This window comes from Megalobrama amblycephala, linkage group LG7 (genome assembly GCF_018812025.1).
Source record: "Megalobrama amblycephala isolate DHTTF-2021 linkage group LG7, ASM1881202v1, whole genome shotgun sequence".
NCBI classification, from domain to species: Eukaryota; Metazoa; Chordata; class Actinopteri; order Cypriniformes; family Xenocyprididae; genus Megalobrama; species Megalobrama amblycephala.
Genome location: NC_063050.1, coordinates 5,553,585 through 5,580,438, shown reverse-complemented (window position 1 = coordinate 5,580,438; position 26,854 = coordinate 5,553,585). Strand labels below are relative to the sequence as shown.

The 26,854-nt window shown below is 41.6% G+C and overlaps 2 protein-coding genes across 7 annotated transcripts in view; both read left to right on the top strand.

The window, feature by feature from the left end:
• Positions 1-12,093, top strand: part of LOC125271582 (lysophosphatidic acid receptor 1-A-like) — a 78,141-nt gene extending 66,048 nt beyond the window's left edge. For 3 of the 4 annotated variants that reach the window (XM_048195667.1, XM_048195669.1, XM_048195668.1), the window contains exon 4: positions 4,753-5,693. In XM_048195667.1, coding sequence (XP_048051624.1) covers positions 4,753-5,105 — 353 coding nt within the window. In that variant the 3' untranslated portion in view covers positions 5,106-5,693. Of the gene's footprint in view, positions 1-4,752; positions 5,694-11,929 lie in introns of those variants that run through there. The other variant, XM_048195670.1, reaches the window with a different exon arrangement.
• Positions 12,094-12,250: 157 nt separating this feature from the next.
• Positions 12,251-23,933, top strand: LOC125271580 (calmodulin-regulated spectrin-associated protein 3). 3 transcript variants are annotated; one of them, XM_048195661.1, is made up of 17 exons: positions 12,251-12,387; positions 14,046-14,132; positions 14,223-14,255; positions 14,943-15,042; positions 16,361-16,499; positions 16,594-16,733; positions 16,879-16,972; positions 17,060-17,105; positions 17,185-17,243; positions 17,500-17,530; positions 17,711-19,568; positions 19,648-19,766; positions 19,845-20,143; positions 20,418-20,469; positions 20,566-20,684; positions 22,110-22,228; positions 22,312-23,933. In XM_048195661.1, the coding sequence occupies exons 2-17, from the start codon at positions 14,074-14,076 to the stop codon at positions 22,612-22,614; spliced, it is 3,570 nt and encodes a 1,189-aa protein (XP_048051618.1). In that variant the 5' UTR covers positions 12,251-12,387; positions 14,046-14,073; the 3' UTR covers positions 22,615-23,933. The 3 variants fall into 3 exon arrangements, with proteins under 3 accessions (XP_048051618.1, XP_048051620.1, XP_048051621.1); XM_048195663.1 differs by lacking the exons at positions 12,251-12,387; positions 14,046-14,132; positions 14,223-14,255 and adding an exon at positions 15,274-15,395 and having other exon boundaries at positions 14,603-15,042; XM_048195664.1 differs by lacking the exons at positions 12,251-12,387; positions 14,046-14,132; positions 14,223-14,255; positions 14,943-15,042 and adding an exon at positions 15,190-16,110.
• Positions 23,934-26,854: the final 2,921 nt, after the last annotated feature.

Genomic DNA, 26,854 nt, shown 5'->3' with positions numbered 1-26,854 from the left:
GGCCAAACATGCCAAAATCTTCACCAAAAGTTTTTCCTCTCTCACTACCCTTAATGGTCAGGTTGTCGGGGGGTAAGGATTCCCCAGGTGGAGTGTGCAGTTGGGGTGCATGCCCGCAAAGGGCTACAACCTGGTGGTGTCATCCACAACTCCCGTCCAGCACCTGTAAGATAACAGCAGCTCTGGCTGCTAAGGTTTACAGTGCTGCTGGACAGGCCGCCTCTGCCCTGCATGCGATGGCCAGCCTGCAAGTCTACCAGGCCAAAGCACTCACAAAGCCACAAGGGTAGTTCTGAGCCGGTGTTGACGCAGACACTTGCGCATGGTGACTGACCGTGATGAAAGTCACAGCACAGGCCCTTGGCTAGACAGTGTCCACCCTGGTGGTCCAGAAGAACCCCCAGGCTAAACCTTGCAGAGGTGCGAGATGTCATCAAAGTGCACTTTCTTGATGTTCCCATCTCACAAGGGTGCCTTTTCGGCGACACTGTCGAGGACTGTGCCCAGCTGTTCTCCACAGTCCAGAAGCAGGCTGAGGCTGTCAAGAGCGTGCCCCGACATGCATTGTGGGCTGCCCCTGCTCATCGCCCAAGGGCATCCGTCCCCTGCAAAAAAATAAAAAATACTGTGCTGGTCAGCTTTACTGTGATATTGAGTTGCTGCAGAAAGATGACGACGCCCGTCTCAGCCGCCGTTCAATCCTCCAAATGGTCGGCCTGAGATGATCAGCCTGGAAATGGAGGGATTTGCTCTTCCCCCGGAGGAGGACCGGGTGGAGTATATTTTGAGTTAAATTTCTGTTCCGCCACTGACTTTACGGCTACTGCAGTAAGGAGCAGTTTCCTCTATTTCTGTGTCAACAAGTAGGGGCAGATGGTAGTGCGTGATGCTATGCTTTGCCACTTTCATCCCCTCTTATTGCCAGCGGTCCGTGGGGTACGGTTCAAGGACGCTATGCTTTCAAGTCCTGAGGTGGGCATGGCCTTGATTCACACACTAGGTTACATTCACCTCATCCTGCTGCCAAACCTTCAGCCTATGCTCAGACCTTGCTTTTCCATGGGCAGGAGTTTCCCTTGTACAAGTGTCCAGGCATGATGTTGTCTCCCCTGAACAGATGGCTTTGCTATTGGCTGGGTGCCATGTGAAACAGGCATGCAGTATGGGCTCCTGGATAGGACCTCAACTGCATTGGCACATCAATTACCTTGAGTTGCTAGCAGTATGGCTTACTCTGTGCCACTTCAAATTGCAGCTTAAAGACAAGCATGTCCTGGTCCAGACAGACAATGATGCAGCCATTGCACACATCAATCATCAGGGTAGTCTACGCTCCCTTCGCATGTAATGTTGAATGTGACTGAACGTATGTAACCCTCGTTCAGAACAGAGACAAACAGAGACGCCACTTCCCGTTGCCTCATTATAGTTATAATTATCTTTAATTATAATTATCAGTGTCGTTCTGTTGTCATTGATGGATGCTCCGTTCTCAATAGGGGAATTTTGTGCTGCTAATAAAATGGGAGGGTGTCACTAGAAGCTACTGCTGTTCCCGGTCTTAGCTTTCATGGAGCTCATGAAAAGGATGGGTAATTTAGAACAGAGCCAACCGCCAAATGTAACTTCAGCAAAATATGCCAATAAAAATTGACTAAAAATTTTGTTTATGGTCCTGACCGAATTGGTTATCGTTATAGTTATCATTTATGGTTCTAATTGTTGTTATATAGTTATGATTATGGTTATCATTATTATTTATGGTTATAATTGTAGTTATATGGTTATGGTTATCATTATAGTTATCCTTTATGGTTTTCATTGTAATTATATAGTTATTGAGTCTTGAAGGCCTCGGGTTAGAAACGCTGTCTGGGTAAGAAACGCTGTCCAAAACAAACCACAAGGTTTGTTTTGTAGATCCAGAGCTCCTCTGAAGACAGTCCTCAGAATTACTCTGAAGTTAAACTCTAAGAGCGAACAGTCTGAATGTGTTCAGGTAACACCCCTTCTGGAGAAAAACACACAGCAGCACAGTCAACATTCATAAACAGGATCTGGGGGAGGAAGGAATGTCCGGGCTTGTCCAACCGGACCTGCATGTTTTCACGATCCCAGCCTCGTTTCTTTTCATGTTTTGTCGCTCCCAACAAACATGGGACATTCCTGGAAGATTTTGCCAAAATTCTAAACATTTATTTTGCAAGTCAATAGCTGTGTTGCCATCCAAAGTTTGCGAATTTAACTTGTGTGTAAATTTGGAATATCACATAAAACATTTAAATAATAAAGCACTGTTTCCATCCATTAAGTCGAAGAGAACAAAATCATCACTTCTGATAAACCTGCGCTAAATATCATTAAGAAAAATGTGCTGCTGTAGAAGCCACTGTATAATCATTTGCTTGTGCCTCAAAGCTTGCAGATGAAGCACAATAAAAGCTGTCATGTTATCTTGCATTCAGATGCTGGTGTTTGTGAATAAAACACACTTTGCTCAGGCATTACAGAAAGACCAAAAACAGCATTTCAGATGCTGTGCAACGAGATCGCTTCAGTTCTGTCATCCCATCTTTTTTGATGCGCATCAAGGAATTTATTCAGTAAAAGTGTTTCCATCGTATATGCGCATGTTTTCATATTGCATAAGCAATTTCTCTGACTCAGTTGAGTGCAACATTTTCATGTGCATTTTTAGAATTTATGCACATCTTGGCATTTCCATTCAGTGATTTTTTTTTTTTTTTAAATGCAATATCCCAAAATGCACGTAAAAATAGGTGGATGCAAACATAGCTACTGTATGTTTCAGATTATGCACTCTTAGATGGTTAGATGTGTTAAAACTGACTCAAACTGTGTTAAATTCTTACACATCAATGGGTGAGTTTAGGGACAACGCTTGTGTTAATTCTGACACATTCATTGAGTCAATGATTTTAACACAGTGAATGTGTTAGGAAGGTTAACCAGATGTGTAATCAAGACCAGACCCTCCATGTATGGAGGTATGATAATGAGATAATTAATGAGATAATGAGATAATTAAGTAATTCAAGCAGTAGTGATGAACACCTGCTGTTAACAGACAGAATCACTGAAGGAAAGAGGAAAACAACAACAAAATAAAACACCTGTGCTACTTCTGAACATGAAGACCAAATTTGCAATGATCTCTTTATCAAGTCCAGTCAAAGAAAGAAAAAAAGAAAAGAAAAGAAAAGTCTTACACATCAGTGTGTGAGTTTAGGGACAACGCTTGTTGTGTTAATTCTGACACATTTATTGTGTAATGATTTTAACACAGTAAATGTGTCAGAAAGGTGATCTGATGATAACAAGCAGAACCAAAGAAAATCACAATTTTTAATGGAGATCAGTGTTTGCTTTAGTTGAGCACTTCACCCTTGACTTTTTAATATTAGATTGTGTTTGGGCTGCTGTAACTGAGTTATAAGAGCCAGACAAGCAAAGAGAAAAGACGATCAGGTGATGTTGGTTATGTTTTCACATAATCATTATTTGACCTGAATCACTGAACTCATTTAGAGCCCAATCTCTGAGTTAGATTTACATTATTGATTACAGCAGCACTGTGATTCTACAGCAGAAGATCAGCTTTATCAATATAATCTGAAGGATTTCTCAAAAGCTGTTCTGATTTAAAAAAAAAAATAAAAATCTTTATTTTAGGCACACACAGACATCAAGAATCAGCCTGTGAATCTCAATGACGGTGACAAGCAACATATTCTGATCAACAGATCAACTCTGAACATTAGAAAACAAGCTACTAAAAAGTCACATAAAACAGAACAAAATAAAATAGTGAGAATAAAGGAAATTACTAAGACAATTCAGCTCATAATTTATTGATGCAGCAATGCATGATGGGAGCCATGGATGAATTTTGATTGGTGGCTCCCAGAATGCACTGCAACATGCTTTATGATGGTCACCACTGTTGAGATTCACAGGATGATTCTTGATGTCTGTGTGTGCCTAAAACAAAGATTCTTTTATTCATAACAACTTTTGTGAAATCCTTCAGATTATATTGTTGTATAAAGCAGATCTTCTGCTGTAGAATCACAGTGCTGCTGTAATCAATAATGTAAATCTAACTCAGAGATTGGGCTCTAAATGAGTTCAGTGATTCAGATCAAATAATGATTATGTGAAAACATAACCAACACCACCTGATCATCTTTTCACTTTGTTTGTCTGGATGTTATAACTTAGTTACAGCAGCCAAACTAAATTTAATAGTATAAAGTCAAGTGTCAAGAGCTCAACTAAAACAAACCCTGATCTCTATGATGGTAACTTAAAATTGTGGTTTTCTCCTTTGGTGATTCTGCTTGTTAACAGCAGGTGCTCATAATTAATGTTCAATATTCATTGAATGATCTTGTTTTGGTCTTGGAAGGTCTGGTCTCGTCCACACCTCTGGTCTTGAATGGTCTTGGTTTTGGAGGTCTGATCTTCACCTCTGAAATGAACACAAAGTTGTGTAAATGTGTAATATTAACACATTACAGGTGTTGTTGGCTGCACAGATTGTGTTGATGCTGTGAACAAATACACAGGTTGTGTTCATTTTAAAACTACACATAATATGTGTAAAACAATTGAATTCTTCCAACACATTTTTATGCAATATTGACACAAAATGTGTAAACTAGAGTGTTACACATAATATGTAATTTTTTCTATAGTGTGTGTTCATCGCTCTTGTGCTCTCTCTGGCAGATTGTTTTGTGGTGTGTTGGACGCCGGGTCTGGTTCTGCTTCTGCTGGACGGTCTCTGTGAAACCTGCAACGTCCTGACGTACGAGAAGTTCTTCCTGGTGCTGGCCGAGTGCAACTCCTTCATGAACCCCATCATCTACTCCTACCGTGAGAAGGACATGTGTGACTCCTTCAAACGCATCCTCTGTTACCCGTGCCTGAGGTCCCAACAGGGTGAATACTCGGGCATCCGCTTTAATACCCTCGAGCAAGAGGTACTCTCTGAGAGCGACGGGACCCACAACCCACCCTCAAATCTCCATTTTAGCACAAGAACTCATGTCCGACAGACACGCTTTCATGTGACGCTATAAACACGCCAAAAAGAGTTCTTCTGCAGTCGTTTTCTCGTTTTCCAATACAAATATCTAAACATTCTTATATCAAGATTCATTTACTGGAGAAGCAAAATGACTTGGGATGTTTCTGAAAAATGTATTAAAATGAAGTGAGTTTGTGCTTAAAACAGAAATATCTAGGGAAACTTGTTTCCACCACAAATTAAAAAATAATAATAAATAATCGCAATTCTGACTTTTTTCCTCGCACTTGCTAGAAAAATGTTGCAATTGCTAAACAAGTCAGAATTGTGAGATATAAACTTGCAATTGTGAGAAAAAAGTCGTAATTGCAAGAAACTCAGAATTGTTAGAAAAAGTCGTAATTGCGAGAAACTCAGAATTGATAGAAAAAGTCGTAATTGCGAGAAACTCAGAATTGTTAGAAAAAGTCGTAATTGCGAGAAACTCAGAATTGATAGAAAATGTCGTAATTGCGAGAAACTCAGAATTGTTAGAAAAAGTCGTAATTGCGAGAAACTCAGAATTGATAGAAAAAGTCGTAATTGCGAGAAACTCAGAATTGATAGAAAAAGTCGTAATTGCGAGAAACTCAGAATTGTTAAAAAAAGACGTAATTGCGAGAAACTCAGAATTGTTAGAAAAAGTCGTAATTGCGAGAAACTCAGAATTGTTAAAAAAAGACGTAATTGCGAGAAACTCAGAATTGTTAGAAAAAGTCATAATTGCGAGAAACTCAGAATTGATAGAAAAAGTCGGAATTGCGAGAAACTCAGAATTGATAGAAAAAGTCGTAATTGCGAGAAACTCAGAATTGTTTAAAAAAGACGTAATTGCGAGAAACTCAGAATTGTTAGAAAAAGTCGTAATTGCGAGAAACTCAGAATTGATAGAAAAAGTCGTAATTGCGAGAAACTCAGAATTGTTAAAAAAAGACGTAATTGCGAGAAACTCAGAATTGTTAGAAAAAGTCATAATTGCGAGAAACTCAGAATTGATAGAAAAAGTCGTAATTGCAAGAAACTCAGAATTGTTAGAAAAAGTCGTAATTGCGAGAAACTCAGAATTGATAGAAAAAGTCGTAATTGCGAGAAACTCAGAATTGTTAAAAAAAGTCGTAATTGCGAGAAACTCAAAATTGTTAAAAAAGACGTAATTGCGAGAAACTCAGAATTGTTAGAAAAAGTCGTAATTGCGAGAAACTCAGAATTGATAGAAAAAGTCGTAATTGCGAGAAACTCAGAATTGTTAAAAAAAGACGTAATTGTGAGAAACTCAGAATTGTTAGAAAAAGTCATAATTGCGAGAAACTCAGAATTGATAGAAAAAGTCGTAATTGCGAGAAACTCAGAATTGTTAAAAAAAGACGTAATTGCGAGAAACTCAGAATTGTTAGAAAAAGTCATAATTGTGAGAAACTCAGAATTGATAGAAAAAGTCGTAATTGCGAGAAACTCAGAATTGTTAGAAAAAGTCATAATTGCGAGAAACTCAGAATTGATAGAAAAAGTCGTAATTGCGAGAAACTCAAAATTGTCAGATATAAACTCGCTATTGTTAGAAAAAGTCGTAATTGCAGGAAAAAAGTCAGAATTGTGGAATATAAATGTGCATTTGTGATAAAAGTCAGAATTGCAAGATAAAAAGTCGCAACTGACAATGACATTCCAGTTGAAGTTTTAAGGGAGTAACCCTCTATTAAAGACATGTAATGTTGCCAAAGAAGACTTTTATAGCTAAATGTTCATTTAAAAGCAGCCGAGTTCAGCGCAATACCATAATCTTCACGCTGAACACTGAAAATTTGAATTACTGTAATATGACGATCGGGTGCGAATATCTAAATCAGAGAAAATCATAGTTGCGGGTGGGTGGCGGGCGGATGACTAATTTTTAGAAGTGGATTCGGGTGACGTTTGAGCCGATCCGTGCATCACTAACGCTCACTAACCGCTCGTATGGGTGGCAGATCATGTGATTCAGAGTGTTTTTACATGCGTCGCCCTTTCTGCTAGTGATGTTCGGTTTTTGAACAAATCTTTCTTTTGGGCTGGTTGAAACTTGTTCATAGGAAGTAACCGATCAAGCCGGTTCACTAATCGAACTGAATCAAACTTTAGTTCCGGGTTGATGACGTGAAACGCACAACCGACCGTTGAAGTCTGTCGAGGATTACCGAGGAGTCTGATGAGTGAGTCGATGATACCATGCAAGCCTGAGACTCGTACTGGAAATGTGCTTATTATGACCACTGTTATTAAATAACATTTCATTAAACCCTGCAAAAACCTCAAGAGATTACATCAAGAGATGTAAATAAATTTAACTATGGCTTATTATACATGCAGATTATATTTTAAGTTGTGAAGTGAAATCAATGAGTTTATTCGTTCTATACTTTAGACATGTAGAACATATCTGCGTTTGTGCATTAGAAAAGAAATGCATAGTGACATCATAGCATGATGACGTCAGGAACCTATAAATCTGCTTTTTGAACCGATTCATTGAGCCGAACTGTCCGAAAAGATCCGGTTTGAGGAAATGAATCGGACTTTGCATCACTAGTTTCTGCACAGTCACTGAGCTGGTTCATCACTGTTTTTATCTTTTCACTAAACGATCCTGTGTGTGTGTGTGTGTGTGTGTGTGTGTGAATGACGCACACATTTGTGAATGTTCATCTAACGTCTTTGTAATGTTGCGGTTGTGTTTCTGGCTAACAGATGTGCAGCGTTCACTGCTGCAGGCGTGTGTGTGTTAATCATGAAGATATTTGCATGTGTCAGTGTGGCGCACGCGAACACGCGAACACACACACACACACACACACACACACACACACACACACACACACACAGGTGGTTTCAGTTGAGTTACTAGATCAGCACATGCTGTACTAACCAACCAGAATGTGTTTCCTGCATTAACTTAAAATTAAGTTGAAAGAACGTTTGAGGAACATTATACCTTATAAAAACGTTCCTCTAACGTCAAGAAAACTGGATGTTTTTAATGTTCCCAGAACCAACATTGAATATTTAGAGAACGTTCTTATAACAAAACTCTGTTAGCTGGGATGAACTGTGTGTGTTTCACTTAATCTGAAACAGGTTATGCTGCATTTTACAGCTGAATTCTCGCGTCTCTTCAGTGAGTTTGTGTGATTGTGAACGTTCACTGTAAACTCTTGAACATGAGCTCACAGTCCTGCTGTTATTGTCAACTCTAGATAACAGTTTATTCTAGATCAGGATTTTCACATTTCTTGATGCCGAAGGCCCTAAATGTGTGAGGAACATATAGGAATATAGACAGCTGTAGATTTTCATGTCCAAAGATAAATAGTGTATTCATTATGTTGTTTGCTAAATTAAATAATCTCCTTTTTGTCTATTTTGTCTTTACTGAAGATAAATAAAATTATATTATCTGGAATATATTAGTTGACTGTATATTTTTCTACACACTTTCAATGATGGATGCATAACCTTGAATTTTTTAATTCAAATTTAATTTTCAGTCATTTTAATTCACATTTATTTGTATAAACTTAAGTAAGTAGCTGAAGTCAAGATGCATAGAAATCTATCTATCTATATATATCTATATATATAAACTCACTTTTATTGTTTTATTATTTTTAGGTGTTAAAACATGAATAAAATAATCAAAATTAACTTAATTATTTCTGACCATTCAGTGTGTGTATATATATATATATATATATATATATATATATATATATATATATATATATATATATATATACTCCACTGGATCCCTGGAATGTAGCTTTCTAGTGTGTAGCGCCCTCTACAGGATAAATCGTGTTAGTGCAGGTGTGGAATGAGGGTCAGTGTTTCACTGCTCTGATGCTCGTGCGTGTTCTGCAGTGTGTGTGGTGCTGTGATCGCCCAGAAAAACTGCGCTCTTTCTTTCTTTCTTTCTTTCTTTCTTTCTTTCTTTCTTTCTTTCTTTCTTTCGTTCTTTCGTTCTTTCTTTCTTTCTTTCGCTCCGCCCATCCTCGCGTGTGATTGGACGGCCGTGGGTTGATTGACAGCTCCAGCAGGACACCTGACGGTCGGTGCTGGAGGCCCATGCGCGCGGGGGACACGGGGATGGGCGGCTCCGCGGCAGCGGGATGCGGTTCGTTCGGTGACGGACATCAAACGGCAGGATGACACTGTAAGATTCGCGTTTTCGTTCGTCGTCGTATTTTGTCTCCACTAACGGCGTCCTCGCGCGCGCACGATGGACACATCTGCGGTGAAGAAAAGCGCGCCGGTGCCGGACATCTGCCCGCTGGACCGGTACGACTCCACCCGAGCTAAGACCCGAGCCAGTGTGAGCTGGCTGCTGAGCCGGAGCCGCGGACCTGAAGGTAAACCACCACCTGCGTGTGTGTGTGTGTGTGTGTGTGTGTGTGTGTGTCTGCAGCATCAGCACCAGCACCATCATTCAGCATCCGCGCGCGCGCTCCCGCAGCTGGTTTAATAGAGACAGAGGGCCCGAGTGTGTGTGTGTGTGTGTGTGTGTGTGTGTGTGTGTGTGTGTGTGTGTGTGTGTGTGTGTGTGTGTGTGTGTGTGTGTGTGTGTGTGTGTGTGTCCCTGTGTGTGTGTGTGTGTCCCGGAGCGCAGGGCGTCACCGCGGCTATCCGTTGATTCAGCGGCTGATCATATAACAGTGATGAAACAGCAGCTTTTACACACTTCAATATCACACAATCACCACGAACCCAAAATATGAATGCACACACACACACACACACACACACACACACACACACACGGGGGAATGTCTTTGTTTTTCACGGGCACGTGCGCGCGCGATGATAACAGGACACGGGAGTTTGAGATCAAGACTCATTGTCTGAAGCGGGCCGGTGCCTTCTGCGTGTCCAAAAACAGTTTTAAAGCCAATTTCTATAATACACTCATTATATCACCTAAAAATGAAATATATTTATATATATATATATATATATATATATATATATATGTGTGTGTGTATATATATATAGTTAATATTAATATAGCTTATGTATTATTATACATTGGTCAATCACAGCATTCAGTCTTGTTTCGCTCCACACTCCCTTTCTTCTCTCAAATAATTTAGACTCAGATCAATATTTATGTCCATATATGTATTTATTCAATAACTAGCCGTGTGATAATGTCCATTCAGACAGTCATCATCACTGATAACCCCTTCAGGAGGATAACGATCTCTCGTCAGGGTTTGTTTTGTGGTAATAATGACGTAAAGTCACCGTTTCCCAGAATGACCCAGAAATCTGTCTTTGACTGACAGTAAATGCGCTGAGATCAGTGAAAGCGCTGGCGTGAGCTGCTGTGTTTCAGTGAGAGCTGACCTCAGATCAGTTCAGACTCTGGATGTGGGTCAGGGTTTGCGTGAGAGAAACGCTCATCATGAAGTGTCTCTTGTGAATGACTCTGTCTCTCTCTGATCCTGTGTCAGACTCGTGCAGATCAAGTCCGTTCTTTGTTGTGCTGTTGAACACATACAGCATCGATGTTTCTGAGTGGACGTCCAGTGATTTGTCCTCTGATGCCAATAAATGTAAATGTATATGGGCCGTTCTAACTGCTGTTCCACAACCAAAAACACATTTAAAAAGCATTTAAGTATTCAAATCTTACATGTTTACTAAGATCCTTCTATTATCTATTGAATCCCACAATAATTTAAAATATCAGTAAGATTAATATATATATAAATCATCATTTATTGGGTAGTTTCAATTGGGAGGTGTCTGTCCTGAACCCTGACCCCTAAATTCAACTTGTGAAAATGATATTGAAATAATTTTTTGCAATTTCCATTGTTGTTTTTGAAGAATGAGACTGATTTTAACACACTTTAGGAAATATTCCTGTGTTCCTCCTCTCACAGCCTCTCTTTCACAGCAGATCATCATTCTGAGTTAAATGTGTTCAGAAGTCTGAAAATCTGTGTGGAGCTTTCAGGAACGTCACTAACAAACACCTTTTTCTGCAATTAAGAAAACTTAACCATGTGCTGATCGTCATCTTTGAGTGGCTCAAGAGTCGAAAATTGTCACTACCGAAACATGTCACCATTGTTCTGGTAGTGACAAAAGGAAACACATAATCATTTATTTGGGAGAAATAAACACAATTTTAGTACAGTTATGCAAATCATTAGAGTTTTATGTGAGATAAATTGTGTCATGTGATGTGGTCACTACCAACACATTACTGTCACGACCGAAACATGGGATGATTGGTCAAAAATAAAGTATATTGAATGATCAACTAAGATGTTATTATAGTGTTTGGATCAATGTTTATTCAAACTAATGAATCCTTCATCAGTATGAGTAAAACTTTTTTTTTTTAAAAATAGCAAAATATATATTTACAAGCTAGACGTAAACAAAATCTCAATAGGTCAATGTAACTCTTCTTATTAAATGATTTATTATTGTGTTTCGGTAGTGACAAATTTGGGGAGATGAAAAATATTCCAAAACTTTCTGAAAATACAATATGAGAGTTAACTGCACAATTGCTAGAAATGTGTAGCTTTGATATTATACAATTTGCATAGATACAAAATTTGTTGAAAAAGGCATTTTTTTCAAGACGTTTCCAACTGACTTTGAGACAGATCTGTAGAATGGCTCGTATACAACAATCAAACGCAGGACCTTGGTGTTGTTAGTGCCACGCTCTACTGTTCGACCAATTTCATAATATTAATAAGTCCTGCCGTTGTTGTTATTTGCGGTACAGTGTGTTCATCTGATCGTTCAGTCCTTATTCTCATGCGTTTGATGCTGTGCCTGTAGAGAGTGATCCTGCTGGGCTGAATCAGGACGGAGGGATCTGTCCCGCTCTAGAGCGCCTCCTGCTGTCCGCAGATCTGTACTGCAGGGTCTTTTCCTCACACGCTCTGGCCGGCATCACAGCGCCTCCTAGAGACCACGGCTCCCTACTGCAGCTCCTCGGCCGGTACGACCTGATCCCGCTTCACACGGACCTGCAGAAGCCGGTCGACGAGACACAGCTGAGCCAGAAACCAATCGATATGGTGAGTGAACGATACACAGACTCACACTGCGGGCAGTTATGTGATTCGATTGGCTCTTCTCTGATTGGTTCGCAGGGGGCCCATCTGGCCGTGATTGATTCGCTGATGTCGCTGAGCACCATGGAAACGGTGGGTCGGGTCAAGATGTCGAAGGAGACGGATCAGTTCGGGCCCGGCAGGAGCTGGGAGAACGCTCTGCTCTTCTGGATCAACAAGGTTCCTCCATCTAGAACCCTAAAGCGAGAGCCCAATCTAGGGCCCTGTTTCCACCTGGTATTAAGATGCGTTATGGTCGATTGGATCACAAGTAGACGACACTAAATACAGGTGTAAACGGGGTCTAAAATGTTTTGAGTTTGTCCACTTTTGACCACTTCCAGAGGTAGTTGAAAACGCATTTGACCGGATTGTTTTCATAGTGTAAAAGCTCATGTGGTCGAATTCATTCGAACAGCCACTAAAGACTCTCCACCTACTGAGGACTTTAGCCTCCTCATTAGAGCGCCCGACTCCCATGCCGGCGGACACGGGTTCGAGTCCTGCTTAGAGCAGGCGGTTCGAACATTAGGGGTTACATTGGTGCCGTGACCCGGACGGAAGTGAGGTTAAGGGGGGGGTGAATGTAACTGTCATAGGCTGGTGAGAGCTGTGCATGTAAACCTCACTCCTCTGATCTCAAGAAGCGCTCTAGGGACTGACGTTAGATGATACGGTCTTTAGCCTCCTCGTTAGAGCGCCCGACTCCCATGCCGGCAGACCCGGGTTCGAGTCCCGCTTAGAGCGGACGGTTCGAACGGGAGAGGTTACACAAGCACAATGTTCTCTCACCATTCCTGATTTTTCTTACACACACTCACAGTGTCCGGCCACAGCGTATGAACCCTCCCTTTGAAGAAATCAGGACAGAAGTGGTTGAAAGTGGACAAAAGTGACGGATTAATACACCAGGTGTAAACGAGTATGTGTCTCCTTCGTCCACTTGTGATCCGATCGACCAAAAGGCATCTTAAAGGGTTAGTTCACCCAAAAATTCTGCCATTAATTACTTTTCTGTACGCTCCAAACCTGTAAGACCTTCGTTCATATTCAGAAGACAAATTAAGATATTTTTGATGAAATCCGTGAGCTTTCTGACCTCCGATAGACTGCAAACATAATGTCCAGAAAGGTACTAAATACATCGTTAAAACAGTCATGTGACTGCAGTGGTTCAACCTTAATGTTATGAAGAGACGAGAATACTTTTTGTGCGCAAAAACAAAACAAAAATGCCGACTTTATTCAACAATTTCTTCTCTCTCCTGTCAGTCTCCTACACTGTTGATGCAGTGAACGCAGTGCAGAGCTTCCATGTTGTTCGTCAGAACGCCGGCTCATTATTGGCCGGCTCCTGCGTCAGTTTCACACGCGTGAATCGTGCTGATCACGTGACCAGGAATACTGAGCTGGTGTTCTGACTTAGAACCCGGAAGTGCTGCACTGTGTTTACTGCGTAGTAGTTTGAGTGATAATAATTTGAATGAACTAATCCTTTAACACCAGGTGTAAACAGGGCCTAGATCTCAGCAGAAGCACCAGGCCACAAACACACTGCAGTCAGAAGTGGAGTGAAACCGTATTCAACTGCAGTGTGAACGCGGCAGATAGGATCTGAATAGATGCGTTCATGGTTAAACTGGGTTTCCATCCACCTATTTTATTGTGAATTTTGGGTATATTGTGTAAAAATATCCAGTTGTGGCCTAATGGTTAGAGTTGGACTTGTAACCGGAAGGTCTAGATGTGTTGATGTCACAATGAATGTCAGTAACGCTATGTGATTCCTAAACATCCAGTGACATCAGAGCACTGCTCTGTTCACATTTCTTGTGCAGGTGAATCAGAAGTTGCGGGAAAGTGCTAATGTTGAAGATAATCCGAAGTCAAACCCCTGCACTGACCTGCAGCCGGCTCAGCCATCTGTGAGTGAACACACACACACACACACTCACTGACACACACACTGACGCTGACGGCCGTCTCTCTCTCTCCGGTGTGTTTCTCTGCTGCAGTGCCCACAGCGCTGGTACTGGAAGCTGGTTCCAGTGAGTATTACACCTCTGATGCCTGAGCCTCATTTAGTGACGTGTGACTCCTCATTGTGAATGTGATCATGGATATTAAATCAGAGTTGGAGCCATTTATCAAGTGTGTCTGTCTGTATGCCGATGTACCCGACAGAAGTGCCTTATTCTGACTGATCGATTGTTTTGACTGATGGGTACAGTAGCATTCAAATGTTTGGGGTTGGTAAAAATACAGTAAAAACAGTGAAATATCATTACAATGTAAAATAGCTGTTTTCTATGTGAATATCATTAGTGTCACGTGATTCTATTATGCTGATTTGCTGCTCGAGAAACATTTCTGATCATCATCAATGCTGAAAACAGTCTATGATGAATAGAGAGTTCAAAAGAACAGTATTTATTAGAGGTAGAAATGTTTTATAACATTATATATGCTTTTACTGTCTCCTTTGATCAGTTTGCTGATTTAAAGTATTAATTTCTTTTAATAAAAATCATATTGACCCCAGACTTTTGAACGGTAGTGTATATTTACCAATATTTGGCCTTTTATCCACTTTCTCCTTCGACTCTCTCCATTAAATGACATGTGTGCTCATATAGGTCCAGCCAATAGGAATCAGGGGGTGGGGATTCAGCATTGTCCCCGCCCCCTTTTACTTCTGTTTGTCATGTGACTGTGTGTGAATCTGGTTGCTGTAGCGACGACCCCTGGGCATTTACCCGTGTGCTCTCTCTGCCATACTGCACCCAGCATGCCATCGCATTTTGTTTGAAGGAGTCGGGGAATAAGCCTCCTGTGGTAACGTATCCGCCCGCCTCCTGTCTCCATCACACACACACACACATCTGCATGACGTCATCACTGTCCTGTCTCAGATCTCTGCAGGAAACACATGCTTTTTGTAGTGTATTATCGCTTTTCTTTTGCATATAATTCAGTTTTTCTTCCAGTTTTACACGGTTTGTTTTCTCACTGTCACCTGCTGTATTTCCATGGCTGGACTCTGGATGGCGCTGCAACACGCTGAAGCCAGCAAAACCCACATATATTCACACTCACATCAGTGTTTTGTTCTTCCCCTTCACCTGTGAGCCTGTGTGAATCTCATGAAACCTGTCAACATTTCCCATATTTCATCCCAAAATCATATGGTAAAAAAACTATATTTTAACCTACTTTTGGAGAATTTAAATTTGCATAATGATGTTTTTATGGCAGTTAACTCCCCAAAACTGTGAGAAGTGTTTGTTGTACAACCTTTCATTTATTAATAAACTATACATGCAATACCATAATTAAAAGTGCAATATTACATTAATGAGAATCAATATCAAATTAAATTTACGCTTTAAAGCTGATTTGAATTCGTTTCATAATTGGCAAATTTTGCAACATCGACACTATTGCACTGAACTGAGCTGAATAATGAATTTGTCTCACATTTGATGAAGTTTGCATCATTGATTCTGTTATTTTCCTCTTTATTACTGTGATGCTGCTTTGAAACAATCTGTACTGTAAGTGCTGTAGAAATAAAGCTGACTTGACTATTAAGAAAAATGACAATTGCAAATATGCAGATACATTATGATAATGAGATTTATTGCATTTAGAGTAACAGGAATTTGAGGAAAATGTGCTTATGTTGTGAAAATATTACAATGCAAACCATTTTATTACTAGTAAAAATAGGTTTCATTTCCTTAATATACAACATCATTTTTTTTAATGTGACCCAGACATGTTTCATGTGATTATGTATATATATTTGTGTGTGTATGTGTGTGTGTGTGTGTGTGTGTGTGTGTGGATCTGAACACTCCTGCACGCTGACATTCACTCAATGATCTGAGTCACTGAAGGACTGTGAGTTCTGATGCACTTTTCAATCAGCTGCACATTCACTGATAGTGATGAAATGAACAGTGAATGAATCACTGATTCTATGAGTCAGAATAAAAGTGAATCTGATTCAGTTTGTTTGTGTTGCTGTTTACCTTCCTGGTTTTCTTGAACAGTCTTTCTTTTTTTCTTTTATCTTCTTTCTTTTATCTTTTGAACACATCTGAACTGTTTTCCTGCTTTCTGTGTGTGTGTGTGTGTCTGTCTGTCTCAGATCCGTTACAGGAAAGATAAGGTTCAGTCTAAACAGACTCCGGTGTTCGTGGTGGTGTCGGGAGTGAAGGATCTGTCTAACGGCTGCGCCATCGCTGCTGCGCTTCACTTCTACTGCCCTCAGATTCTGCCTCTGGAGGGTAAAACACGACGGAGAAGACTAACGGAAACCATAAAGTAAAACTACCCACATTTTTAGAAATGTAATTTACTTGTCTCTGCTTCTGTCTGTAGATGTGTGTTTGAAGGACACCATGTCCCCGGCAGACAGTATGTACAACCTCCAGCTGATCAGAGAGTTTTGTGAAAGTCACCTGAAGATCTGCTGCCCCCTACAGCTGGAGGATTTACTGTATGCCCCGCCCGTTTTACAGGTGAGAAATGCCCCACCCACTTTACAGGTGAGATATGCCCCACCTACTTTGCAGGTGCATCTTCTTGTTATTGAGAATTATGAAATATATTATGTAATTATAATAAAAAAGCAATACATAAGAGTTTTGTCTTTTGACCCCAAAGGTGAACATTATGTGCTTCCTTTCGGAGCTGTTTGCCACCTTCGAAGTGCAGAAACCAGATTTCGTCAAACCCATGCACACACTGGACCTAACAGGTAGAAATAAACATACATAAATATACGAGTGAACACAAAAACACACAGTGCATTCAGATCCTAGTTGAGCTCTCTCTTGTCTTACAGATGCATCTGATCTGGTCGACTGCACGAGTCCGATCAGTGGCAACAGGTAAGCGCTTCTATCAAAACACTCACATTATGTTAGCAGATGTTGAAAAGCATAATGGGATCTGATGTTTTTCTCGCAGTGGCTCCCCGTCTTTCCTTCTGAAGCAGTCGCTCCTGCCTCAGTCCCCCTCTGTGTCCGGTGAGAGCTTTCTGCATGCTGGGATGTGTTGTCCAATCTGTGAGATCTGTGGTACTTGTAGGTCTTGCTGTGAATTTGTGTGTGCCAATGTCTTGTTTTAAGTGAAGTTTTGCATGTGGACTTTAAATTCTCAGTTTGGGTTTTACACTACAGGCTATGTTTTCTGTGGGATTTGTAGTTTGATGTTTGAAATGTTGCTCATTGTGTATGAGCATTGTGTAAGTGAATTATTACTTTTACATTTGTTGTTGTGCAGAAGGACGGGGCTGGAGCAAAAAGCAAATTAGGTATGTCTGTCCTTCAGTTCAAGAAAGTACAACTAATTTAATTTTTATGATACTAATTCTGTGATTTATTAGTCTAAATAATTTATATATTTTTAATTTATTTAACTCTGAAAAATTTGGGCATGAGCCCCTTCATCAAGCACTAGGAATCTTCAGTAATTTTCACTTTCTCTGTCTCAGCCGTCCGCTCTCAGCTGTGACCTTCAGCATCCCATTCCCACTGGACAGTGATGTTGATGTTGTTATGGGCAACCCTCTCTTCCGTTCTGTCAGCACGGACAGCCTCACCATGGTGACCAACCCTGGCTCTTACACGCCCCCAGAGGATCTGAGTAAGCTCATTGGTCAGGCTCCTCTAGGAGAGTTGCCTACCATAGAAGAAGCTTTACAGATCATTCATACCGGCCGTCCAGTACACAACGAGCCTCGTATGCGGCCAGAGGGGGCGCCGTCTGGCTTTTACCTCCACTCGCCTGAAGAGGGTGGAGCCAGACTAAGCAGCTCCGCCCCCTGCCGAACAGGGATGATGTACCGACCAATAGGAGGAGGGATTAATAGCAGTGGGAACCGAAAACGGCAACCGGTAGGTTCACAAGAACACAATGGAAGTGTAGAGTGTGACACACCAGAAAACTCCCCCAAAACCTCCTCCAGTCCAGCCAACGGACCCAAGACTGGTCGCATGACAAACTTTGCTGAACGCAGGAAGATGATACCAGAATCCCCAAGTAATTCCAGGTCCCAGGACGTAGCGTCATTGTGCAGCCCTGCAGAGATGAGCCCTGTTGGGGCAGTGGAGGCGCAGGAGCTGGGTGCACGTCTGGAGGAGAAACGCAGATCAATTGAAGCTCAAAAGAGGCGGATTGAGGCCATCTTTACCAAGCACAGGCAAAGGCTGGGCAAAACTGCCTTCCTTCAGCTCCAGAAGAAACAGGGGGAAGAGGTGGAAGACGACGGACAGTCCCTCACCCTGGATGAACGACTGACACAAATGGAGCAGCAACTTCAACAAGAGGAGGAAAGAGAGAAGGAGGAGGAGAAGAAGAAACTGGAGGAGGAAAAGAAGAAAGAAAAGGATGGGGAACAGAAGAAGAGCACCAATGATGTATCCCCACCTAAACTGGAGAAACAGGTGACCTTCTCTGTTGAAACAAAGAAAGAGGTAGAGAAAGAGCCACCGTTGGTGGAATATAATGAGGCAGTAGCTAAGCTAAGCTCCACCCTACAGACCCTACAAAGAGACATGCAGCGCCTTACAGATCAGCAGCAAAGGCTCATGGGAAAGAAAACTCTGAGTTCTCCGAAAAACAACTCAAATAAAACACCAGCCTCCGGTAAGGCCTGGGTCATCCCAGCTGGTCCTAAATCCCCTGCTACACCCCCTCATCTTTCTAGAGACTCCACCCGTATCATTTCACCCTCTGGATCTCCATCACGTTCCGGACAACCTTCGGACACACCCAGATCCCCTAAAAGCTCAGCATCATCTGCCCCACGCAGATCCCGTGGAGCTGCTCCTAAGAGCCCCAAACGTCAACGTCCCTCCCGCCCCACGGACCTCGGCTTCCAGCCTCTCACACGTGTCCTAACGCCCCCACAGAATGTGGACACGCTTCCTCATCTGCGGCGAGTCTCTCCAAGCCAGTGTCAGGTGCAGACTTGCTCCTCACTGCGATTTGGAGGTCCACGTACACCTCAGGACTCTCCACTGCAACCTGCTCAGCCTCAAGAGAGCACATCAGAATCAGGGTCCAGCGATCATAACACTCCAATCTTCACCCTGGAGCTGGAGGCTGGACCTCCGTCTGCGCTCCCAGCTGAACTGTTAGGAGGTGGGAGCAGTTCGGGAGCCCCGTCAGAGTGCTCGTTTGAAAGCGACATGCTCCTCAGCAGCGCCCTGGTGAAAGATGAAACCGAGGGTGCGGGGACGGTGGGAGACGACACAGATCTGGAACAGGGTGCAGAAATATTCTCATCAGATTCCATGAGTGACCAAACAGAGAATGAGAGCAGGCTGGGACTTGATGTGTTCTTTAAGGTGTGTGAAGAACTGCATGTGCATTTGTCGATGATACATGTCTGAGGTGTTTGTAACGTGTGTATTTGTGGGTGTTCAGGAGGAGGGTCTATCAGAGGAGGAGATGGCCCAGAAAAGGGCTCTGCTGTTGGAGAGGCAGCAAAGACGTGCACAAGAGATCAAGAAACGGGCAAGATACGGGCAAGAACCTGAGAACAGGTAAGAACACCCAAATATCCAAACCCTCTCATTTGGGACCTGCACTCAGGACTCACTGATCTCTCCTTTCTCCTACAGTCAACAGGCTTCTGTGGATGACCTGCAAGCCTCTCAAACTCCACTGCTTTCACAGTCACTACCCACCTCGTACACCCCACCCCCTCCTTCAAAGGCCACGCCCCCAGGCACACCCTTGCGTCGGGGCGCATTCACACGGGCAGAGTATGAAAGGCGCCAGCAGCTGAAGATAATGTCTGATCTAGAGAAGGTTCTAAAACAGAAACCAGCAAAGCACAGTGGCAAAAAACAGCACACACACAAACCGCACAACAACCATGAGCTCACTCACACACGCTCGCCAGGGAAGAACAAAACAGGTAACCACACACATCACAAGCATCTTGTCACCTAACATAATTGCTATCTGCCTGAATGAATGAAACTGCAACATGTGCTCAACCATTGGATGGAGTTTAGGGCAAGACTTTTGACCTGTTTTCCGAGCAAAGTCAGATGGGAGTAGCCTTTGAAAGTTGTTTGAAAATATTTTTTGCAGTTGTTTGGTAGTGCTAGTGGTGCAGAAATTACACACAGTGCCGCTTTAAAGATTTCACTAGCATTCCCTAAAACAAGTTGTGTTTTCTCACACAGCTGTAGCTATCCAGAAAGATGGCAGATCTCTACCAACTGAAAAACCAGCAAGGTACTGTACCCTGCTGCTTAGCCATGTTCTTATCTTCTGCTTTCCATTCATCTCTGTCCTTACTTACACACTTTTCTCTCTCACCCAACAACTCAGTCGTTCAGAGTCACCCTCAAAGGTGATGTCATCAGGGAAACTGGCAAATCAGAATGGAGAGAAAGACTGGGAGCAAGCCTCCAATGCCTCCTCTCCAGCCTCACTCCCAGAATACACAGGTAAAGAGCTGATACTTGACAAGAACCTGTTTGAAATATGAAGGCAATTTAAGTCATCTGCAGCTCTGTAGGTGGTTGCTGTTGCAAAGTTGCTAGGATGTTTTGTGTGGTGCTAGGCTGTTACTAAAGTGCTCTGAGTGCATGTGGGCACCTTGCTAGATGGTAGCTATGGTGTTTTGAATGATTGCTAAGAACCTCCTAGGATGTTCAGAGGGGTTTCTGGGATGTAGCTGTGTGGTTAATAATGCTTTTTGAGTGGTTGCTAAAGTGTTTGTGGGAGTGTTGCTAGCTGATTGCTAGGTTGTTCTGAATGCTTGCAAAGCATTGGATGATTAGGATGATCAGCCACTTCCTTATTCTCCTGAGTGATTCCTACTGTCAGGCCCCGTTTACACTTACATGGTTATTTTGAAAAACGGAGACATTTCCCTTCGTTTGCGCCCTTCGTTTACATGCAAACGGAGAATTCGCCTCTGAAAACGAGTCTTTCTAAAAACTCCGGCCAGAGTGGAGATTTTGAAAATCTTCGTTTGCACGTTTGCATGTAAACTGAAACAAACAGGTGTTTAGGCAGCCAACGTCACAGTATGCGCCAGAGCTCGCACATATGTCAAATTGCGACCTATGTTTACATGTGATCATGGAAGCGTTCAGAGTGGCAGTCGCATTTATGTTGGTGCAAACTCTTCTCGTGTGTTTGCATTTGCAAATACAGCTGCTCCATTATGTCGAGGAGCAGAGACGAATGAGTGCTCGGAGATCAGCAATTTTGCAACAACTTCGAATCACTTCAAGAGGAATTCGGGATTCTTTTTCGGGATTCTGATTGGCTTACGTGGGCTTGAGCTGCTCGTTACACTCTTGACGTCATATATACACGGCACGGGTACGTGTAAATGAACACTTTTCTGAAAACTGACATGTGTGCACGATGTTATTTTTGAAACCGGAGAGGTTGAAATGTCAGTTTATGTAAATAGCCGCCCACGTGTAAACGTAGCCTCAGTTCTGTGCCATCTACACCCTAGATGATTAGGATGTTCTGGGTGGTTACTGGGACTTAGCTGAGGTTTTCTGAATGGTTTCTAGAAGGTATTTAGGCTGTCCTGAATGATTGCCTAGTAGTTTCTATAGTCTGGTCAGTTGAAAGATGTAGAACACACCATCAGAGCAATCTGAATGTAGTCTAGATGTGGTCTAGTAATGTTTTTATGTACTGTTTAAAGTATGTTGATTTTGTCAAGCCAATTAATAATCATATGAAGTCATAGTGGTTTAACTGCACTGTGTAGAACAGGTAAGCATGAAGACAAACCACGTGATTTGACCTGATTTGAGAAACAGCACCACCTGCAGGCTGTAATCAGCTCCTAACTTTATATGTGTGGTTTTCACTCACAGTCACAGTTTTATCTTCTGTTTCAGGTCCTAAATTATTTAAGGAACCCAGTTTTAAATCCAACAAGTTCATCATTCACAACGCGCTCTCACGCTGCTGCCTCGCTGGCAAGGTCAACGAATCCCAGAAAAACAAGATTGTAGAGGTGCGTCACTGTTCATCTTTTTTTGTCCACAGTCTTGACTCAGTCGTGCCCTTTCACATTCTGACAGTTCATTTTCTCTCTAGGAGATGGAGAAGAGCTCCGCCAGCCACTTCCTTATTCTCCTGCGTGATTCCAACTGTCAGTTCCGTGCCATCTACACCCTAGACGGCCAGTCGGAGGAGCTGCATCGACTGTGCGGCGTCGGCCCGCGTGTCATTTCCTCGTCGGCCGTGGAGGCCATTTATAAATACAGCTCTGACAGGAAACAGTTCAATACACTTCCATCTCGTACCCTGAGTATGAGTGTTGACGCTTTCACTATCCCCGCCCATCTCTGGCACACTAAGAAACACGGCACGCCCAAAAAAGTAGCCACACCCAAATAGGCCACTCCCACCATTATAAAGACTTGTTTGCACCAAGAACAATAATTTTAACAATATAAGCACCTACTTGAATGTACAATAGCTAAAATGATAATTATAATGATAACTATATTAACGTCCACACCAACGGACAATATCGTTCTCTTTATATAAGCGCGCTGCAGTTTTGTCGTCTGTCTCTTTAAAGCAGGATGGATTCTGATTGGCTGTCAATCTTTCTTTGTTCATCAGCTGGAAACATTCACTCTGAAAGTGATTCCGGTGATATCTTTCCTCTCTGCAGTTATCATTATAGTTGTGGTGTGGACATTGTTATTCTCATAGAGTTACAGCGATTATTAAAAACTTTGGAATTATGGTTATCATAGTTATAGTTATTGTTGTTGGTGTGAACGAACCTTAAACCTCTCCGGCCCAGACACACCTACTATAAGTGCCATTCCTCTAAAAATAAACATCTTACCAGCACTAAACACATGACACAACAATCTGTGTAATGAATTTTATGATCACCGAAAGACCTTCTCATGTTTTCTGACTCTGCATGAAGACGTAGACAAGCCCTGAGGTTTTCACGCAACTAAAGACTGAAGAAACCATACATCCTTTCTGCATGTGAATGTTCGGTTCAGTCCACATATCTCTTGACAGTCACACCAACTAAGCACTTGCAGCATTTGTCTCCCATTTTTATGCTCTATATTCTCTGCTCTTATAGATACAAATTTTTGAATCTCTGTCTACTGTAGTTTTAGTGAGAATCAGTTTCACTGTCAATCATCTGACTGGCTAGATGATTTTAGAGATCTCCTGCTGCTTGTTCTCTTTTACATTATTGCATCAGCCTTTCCGTTCCTCATGTGCTGAATCTGTGTGGAGTAAATGACTCTCGCTGTCCTCCAGAGACGTCCAGCCGTCCAAAGACTGTGAGGCACCATAGGAGTTGGTGTCTGGACTCTGTTGCACAGAGTTTGTGAGCTGAGTATGGATCAGTGGATCACATCTCTGAGAACCTGATCCTGGATCAGTATTAAAAAGCCATTGAACCTCCATCATAATCATACAGCATTGGTGGCTTGTGTGCTGTGTGTGTAGAGATTCCCTTCGGGTGTGTGTGTGTGTGTGTGTGTGTGTGTGTGTGTGTGTGTGTGTGTGTGTGTGTGTGTGTGTGTGTGTGTGTGTGAAGGGCTGCTGGAATGTTTTCTAATATGAGTTTTGACATCATGTTTGTGTGTGTTTTCCTGATCCATGATGATGATGATGATGATTTTATGTGGTGATGAACATTTAGATCAATAAAATCATTTCTAACATTTCAACTCCTGTTCCTGTAACTGGCTGACAACAAAGGTATAATTCCTGAATGTTGCTTATAAATAATGTTTAATGTAAATGTTCAGTTGTGTCTGAACCAACTTATCTCGACTAGATGTCCACAATGCTGTGCATAAGGAATGCAATAGGCCTAAAGTCTAATATTTGGTATTAGTGTGTTTTTATAATTACAGTATTAAATATGTTTATTTACAGTATATATATATATATATATATATATATATATATATATATATATATAAAATGTACCCAATGCTGATGAGAATCCTGACAGATGTGGTTCCCACACACTTTGCGTTTACATAGTTTTGTTTAATCCTCACAGCGATGATTAATTTGCTTGTTTAATGAGCATTGTGAAGACAGGTGAGACAGATGAGACAGAAGAACCTCCAGCATTTGTGCTCGAGGCTTTGTGAGTCCATTCCACCCAATGGGTGACATTGTATGTATAAATATATATCTGAAATCTAAGTCAAAAAAAAAAAAGTGTTACATGTCCCCGCTATCTAAACCTAAACTTTATCATGTAATATAATTATTAATCATTAATCACTTTCAGAAATCTTATTTTATTACATTGTCGTGTGACTTGGTATGATACCATCTGTACTTTATTTTTTTCCATAATATGGAAGAAATCCATAATATGTTATATAAAAATGTTATATGAAAATACACATTTTAGTTGTGTCCCCAGGTTTACTCTCAGTCCTGTTTTACAGTGTGAATGCCATACTTGCAGGGAGCTAGTCCACAACGAAGTGACTTAATCTTTTTGTCTTTTTCTTTCTTATCTTTTGTAGAAGAATGGAGTGAACCTATACTATGCAGTTGACAGAAACACCACCCACGGCATGCTGCAAGGGATTGAGTGAAACACACCCGCAACATCTCTCTCTCTCCCTCCCTCTCTCTTCTCCTCTCTCTCCTCTTTTCTTTTTCCACTTCCTTCGCTACTAGCACACAGCACATCCCTTCAACACAGAAATCTCACACACATGCACACACAATCATTCCTGTTTCCCAGTGTTCATTCCTGTCACCCAGTGTTTGTTCCTGTTACCAAGTGTTCATCCCCGTTACCCAGTGTTCGTTCCTGTTACCCAGTGTTCGTTCCTGTTACCAAGTGTTCATCCCCGCTAACCAGTGTTCGTTCCTGTTACCAAGTGTTCATCCCCGTTACCCGGTGTTCGTTCCTGATACCAAGTGTTCATCCTGATACCAGTGTTCGTTCCTGATACCAGTGTTCGTTCCTGATACCAAGTGTTCATCCCCGCTAACCAGTGTTCATTCCTGTTACCAAATGTTAATCCCAGTTACTCAGTGTTCATTCCTGGTAACAGGAATGAACACTGGGTAACGGGGATGAACACTTGGTAACAGGAACGAACACTGGGTAACAAGTGTTCATCCCCGTTACCCAGTGTTCGTTCCTGTTACCAAGTGTTCATCCCCGTTACCCAGTGTTCGTTCCTGTTACCAAGTGTTCATCCCCGTTACCCAGTGTTCGTTCCTGTTACCAAGTGTTCATCCCCGCTACCCAGTGTTCGTTCCTGTTACCAAATGTTAATCCCAGTTATCCAGTGTTCATTCCTGTTACCCAGTATTCGTTCCTGTTACCAAATGTTAATCCCAGTTACTCAGTGTTCATTCCTGTTACCCAGTGTTCATCCCCGTTACCCAGTGTTCATTCCTGTTACCAAGTGTTCATCCCCGTTACCCGGTGTTCGTTCCTGTTACCAAGTGTTCATCCCCGTTACCTGGTGTTTGTTCCTGTTACCAAATGTTAATCCCAGTTACCCAGTGTTCGTTCCTGTTACTATTTTTTTTAAATAAAGTGAAACCACCATTTTTATCAGTTTTGTTTGGTCCATCATTTATACAATTGTTTAAATTATAAAAAAATATATAAAATTGAGGCTTCGGTCTTCTTTAAAGTGAACAAATGGCTTTCTGGGTGTTTTTTATTAAAATACACCATGTCTTTATATATAGTGATTTCTTTAGTCACAAATACCAATTATTTAAACACATAACCAACCTTTTTTTTTTATTATTTAAATAAGCACTTTGTTGAGGGGAAAACAAAGGAATTAACTGACATGCTTTTAAACATGCTTTTTAAATGGCACATTAGTTTAGTTAACAGGACTGAAAAAACATGCATCCATCTTCTGCTTAGAATATGTGTATTATTGGATTCAGTGTTGAAAAAAGATAAAAAATAAAGTTTAATTTTGAAGAGTTACAACAAGAAAATATCACCTGTTCAGTGGAATGGCCTGTGATGAGACTCTCTCAGACATTGAGATATTATTTCAGCTTTTATAAAGATAACTCGGTCAGTAGCGATATTTTAGCAAAATTTTGCTGCCAAAATAGGTTGATTGTCAGTAGTGTAGCGATGTCACTTTCAAAACAAGCAGATTTCTGTTGGTGAACGCCGGGAATTTGGTAACTTTTTTGTCCTCACATGAAAGTCCCAAACACAGAGACAAGGATTCCTATTAACATGACTAGATTTCACCCACAAAATTTTGCCACACAGCGTGGTAAATGTAAGTGCACCTTAAATTTAGTTGCAATGGAAATTTTTGTCTTCTAGCTTTTCAAAAATCAATGAAATGTGTGCCACTGCACCAGTGAGTGTGACTTCACTGGATCTGCTGTGTTTTCTTGCACAGTTTTGTTGTGTAGTTTTTGTGTGTCTAAATGTAGCAGGCCTAGATGAGCACACATGAATTCAGCTCTTCCTCAGAGATGTTTCCTCACTTTTCTCATGGTCCCTCATCAAAGAGCTCTTTTAACATTTGCATGTCATTATTTCTAGAAACCGTTCTGTCCCCAGGGGCCCGTCACTGAGGGAGTGGCGCACATGAAGAGCAGATATAAACCACGGGCT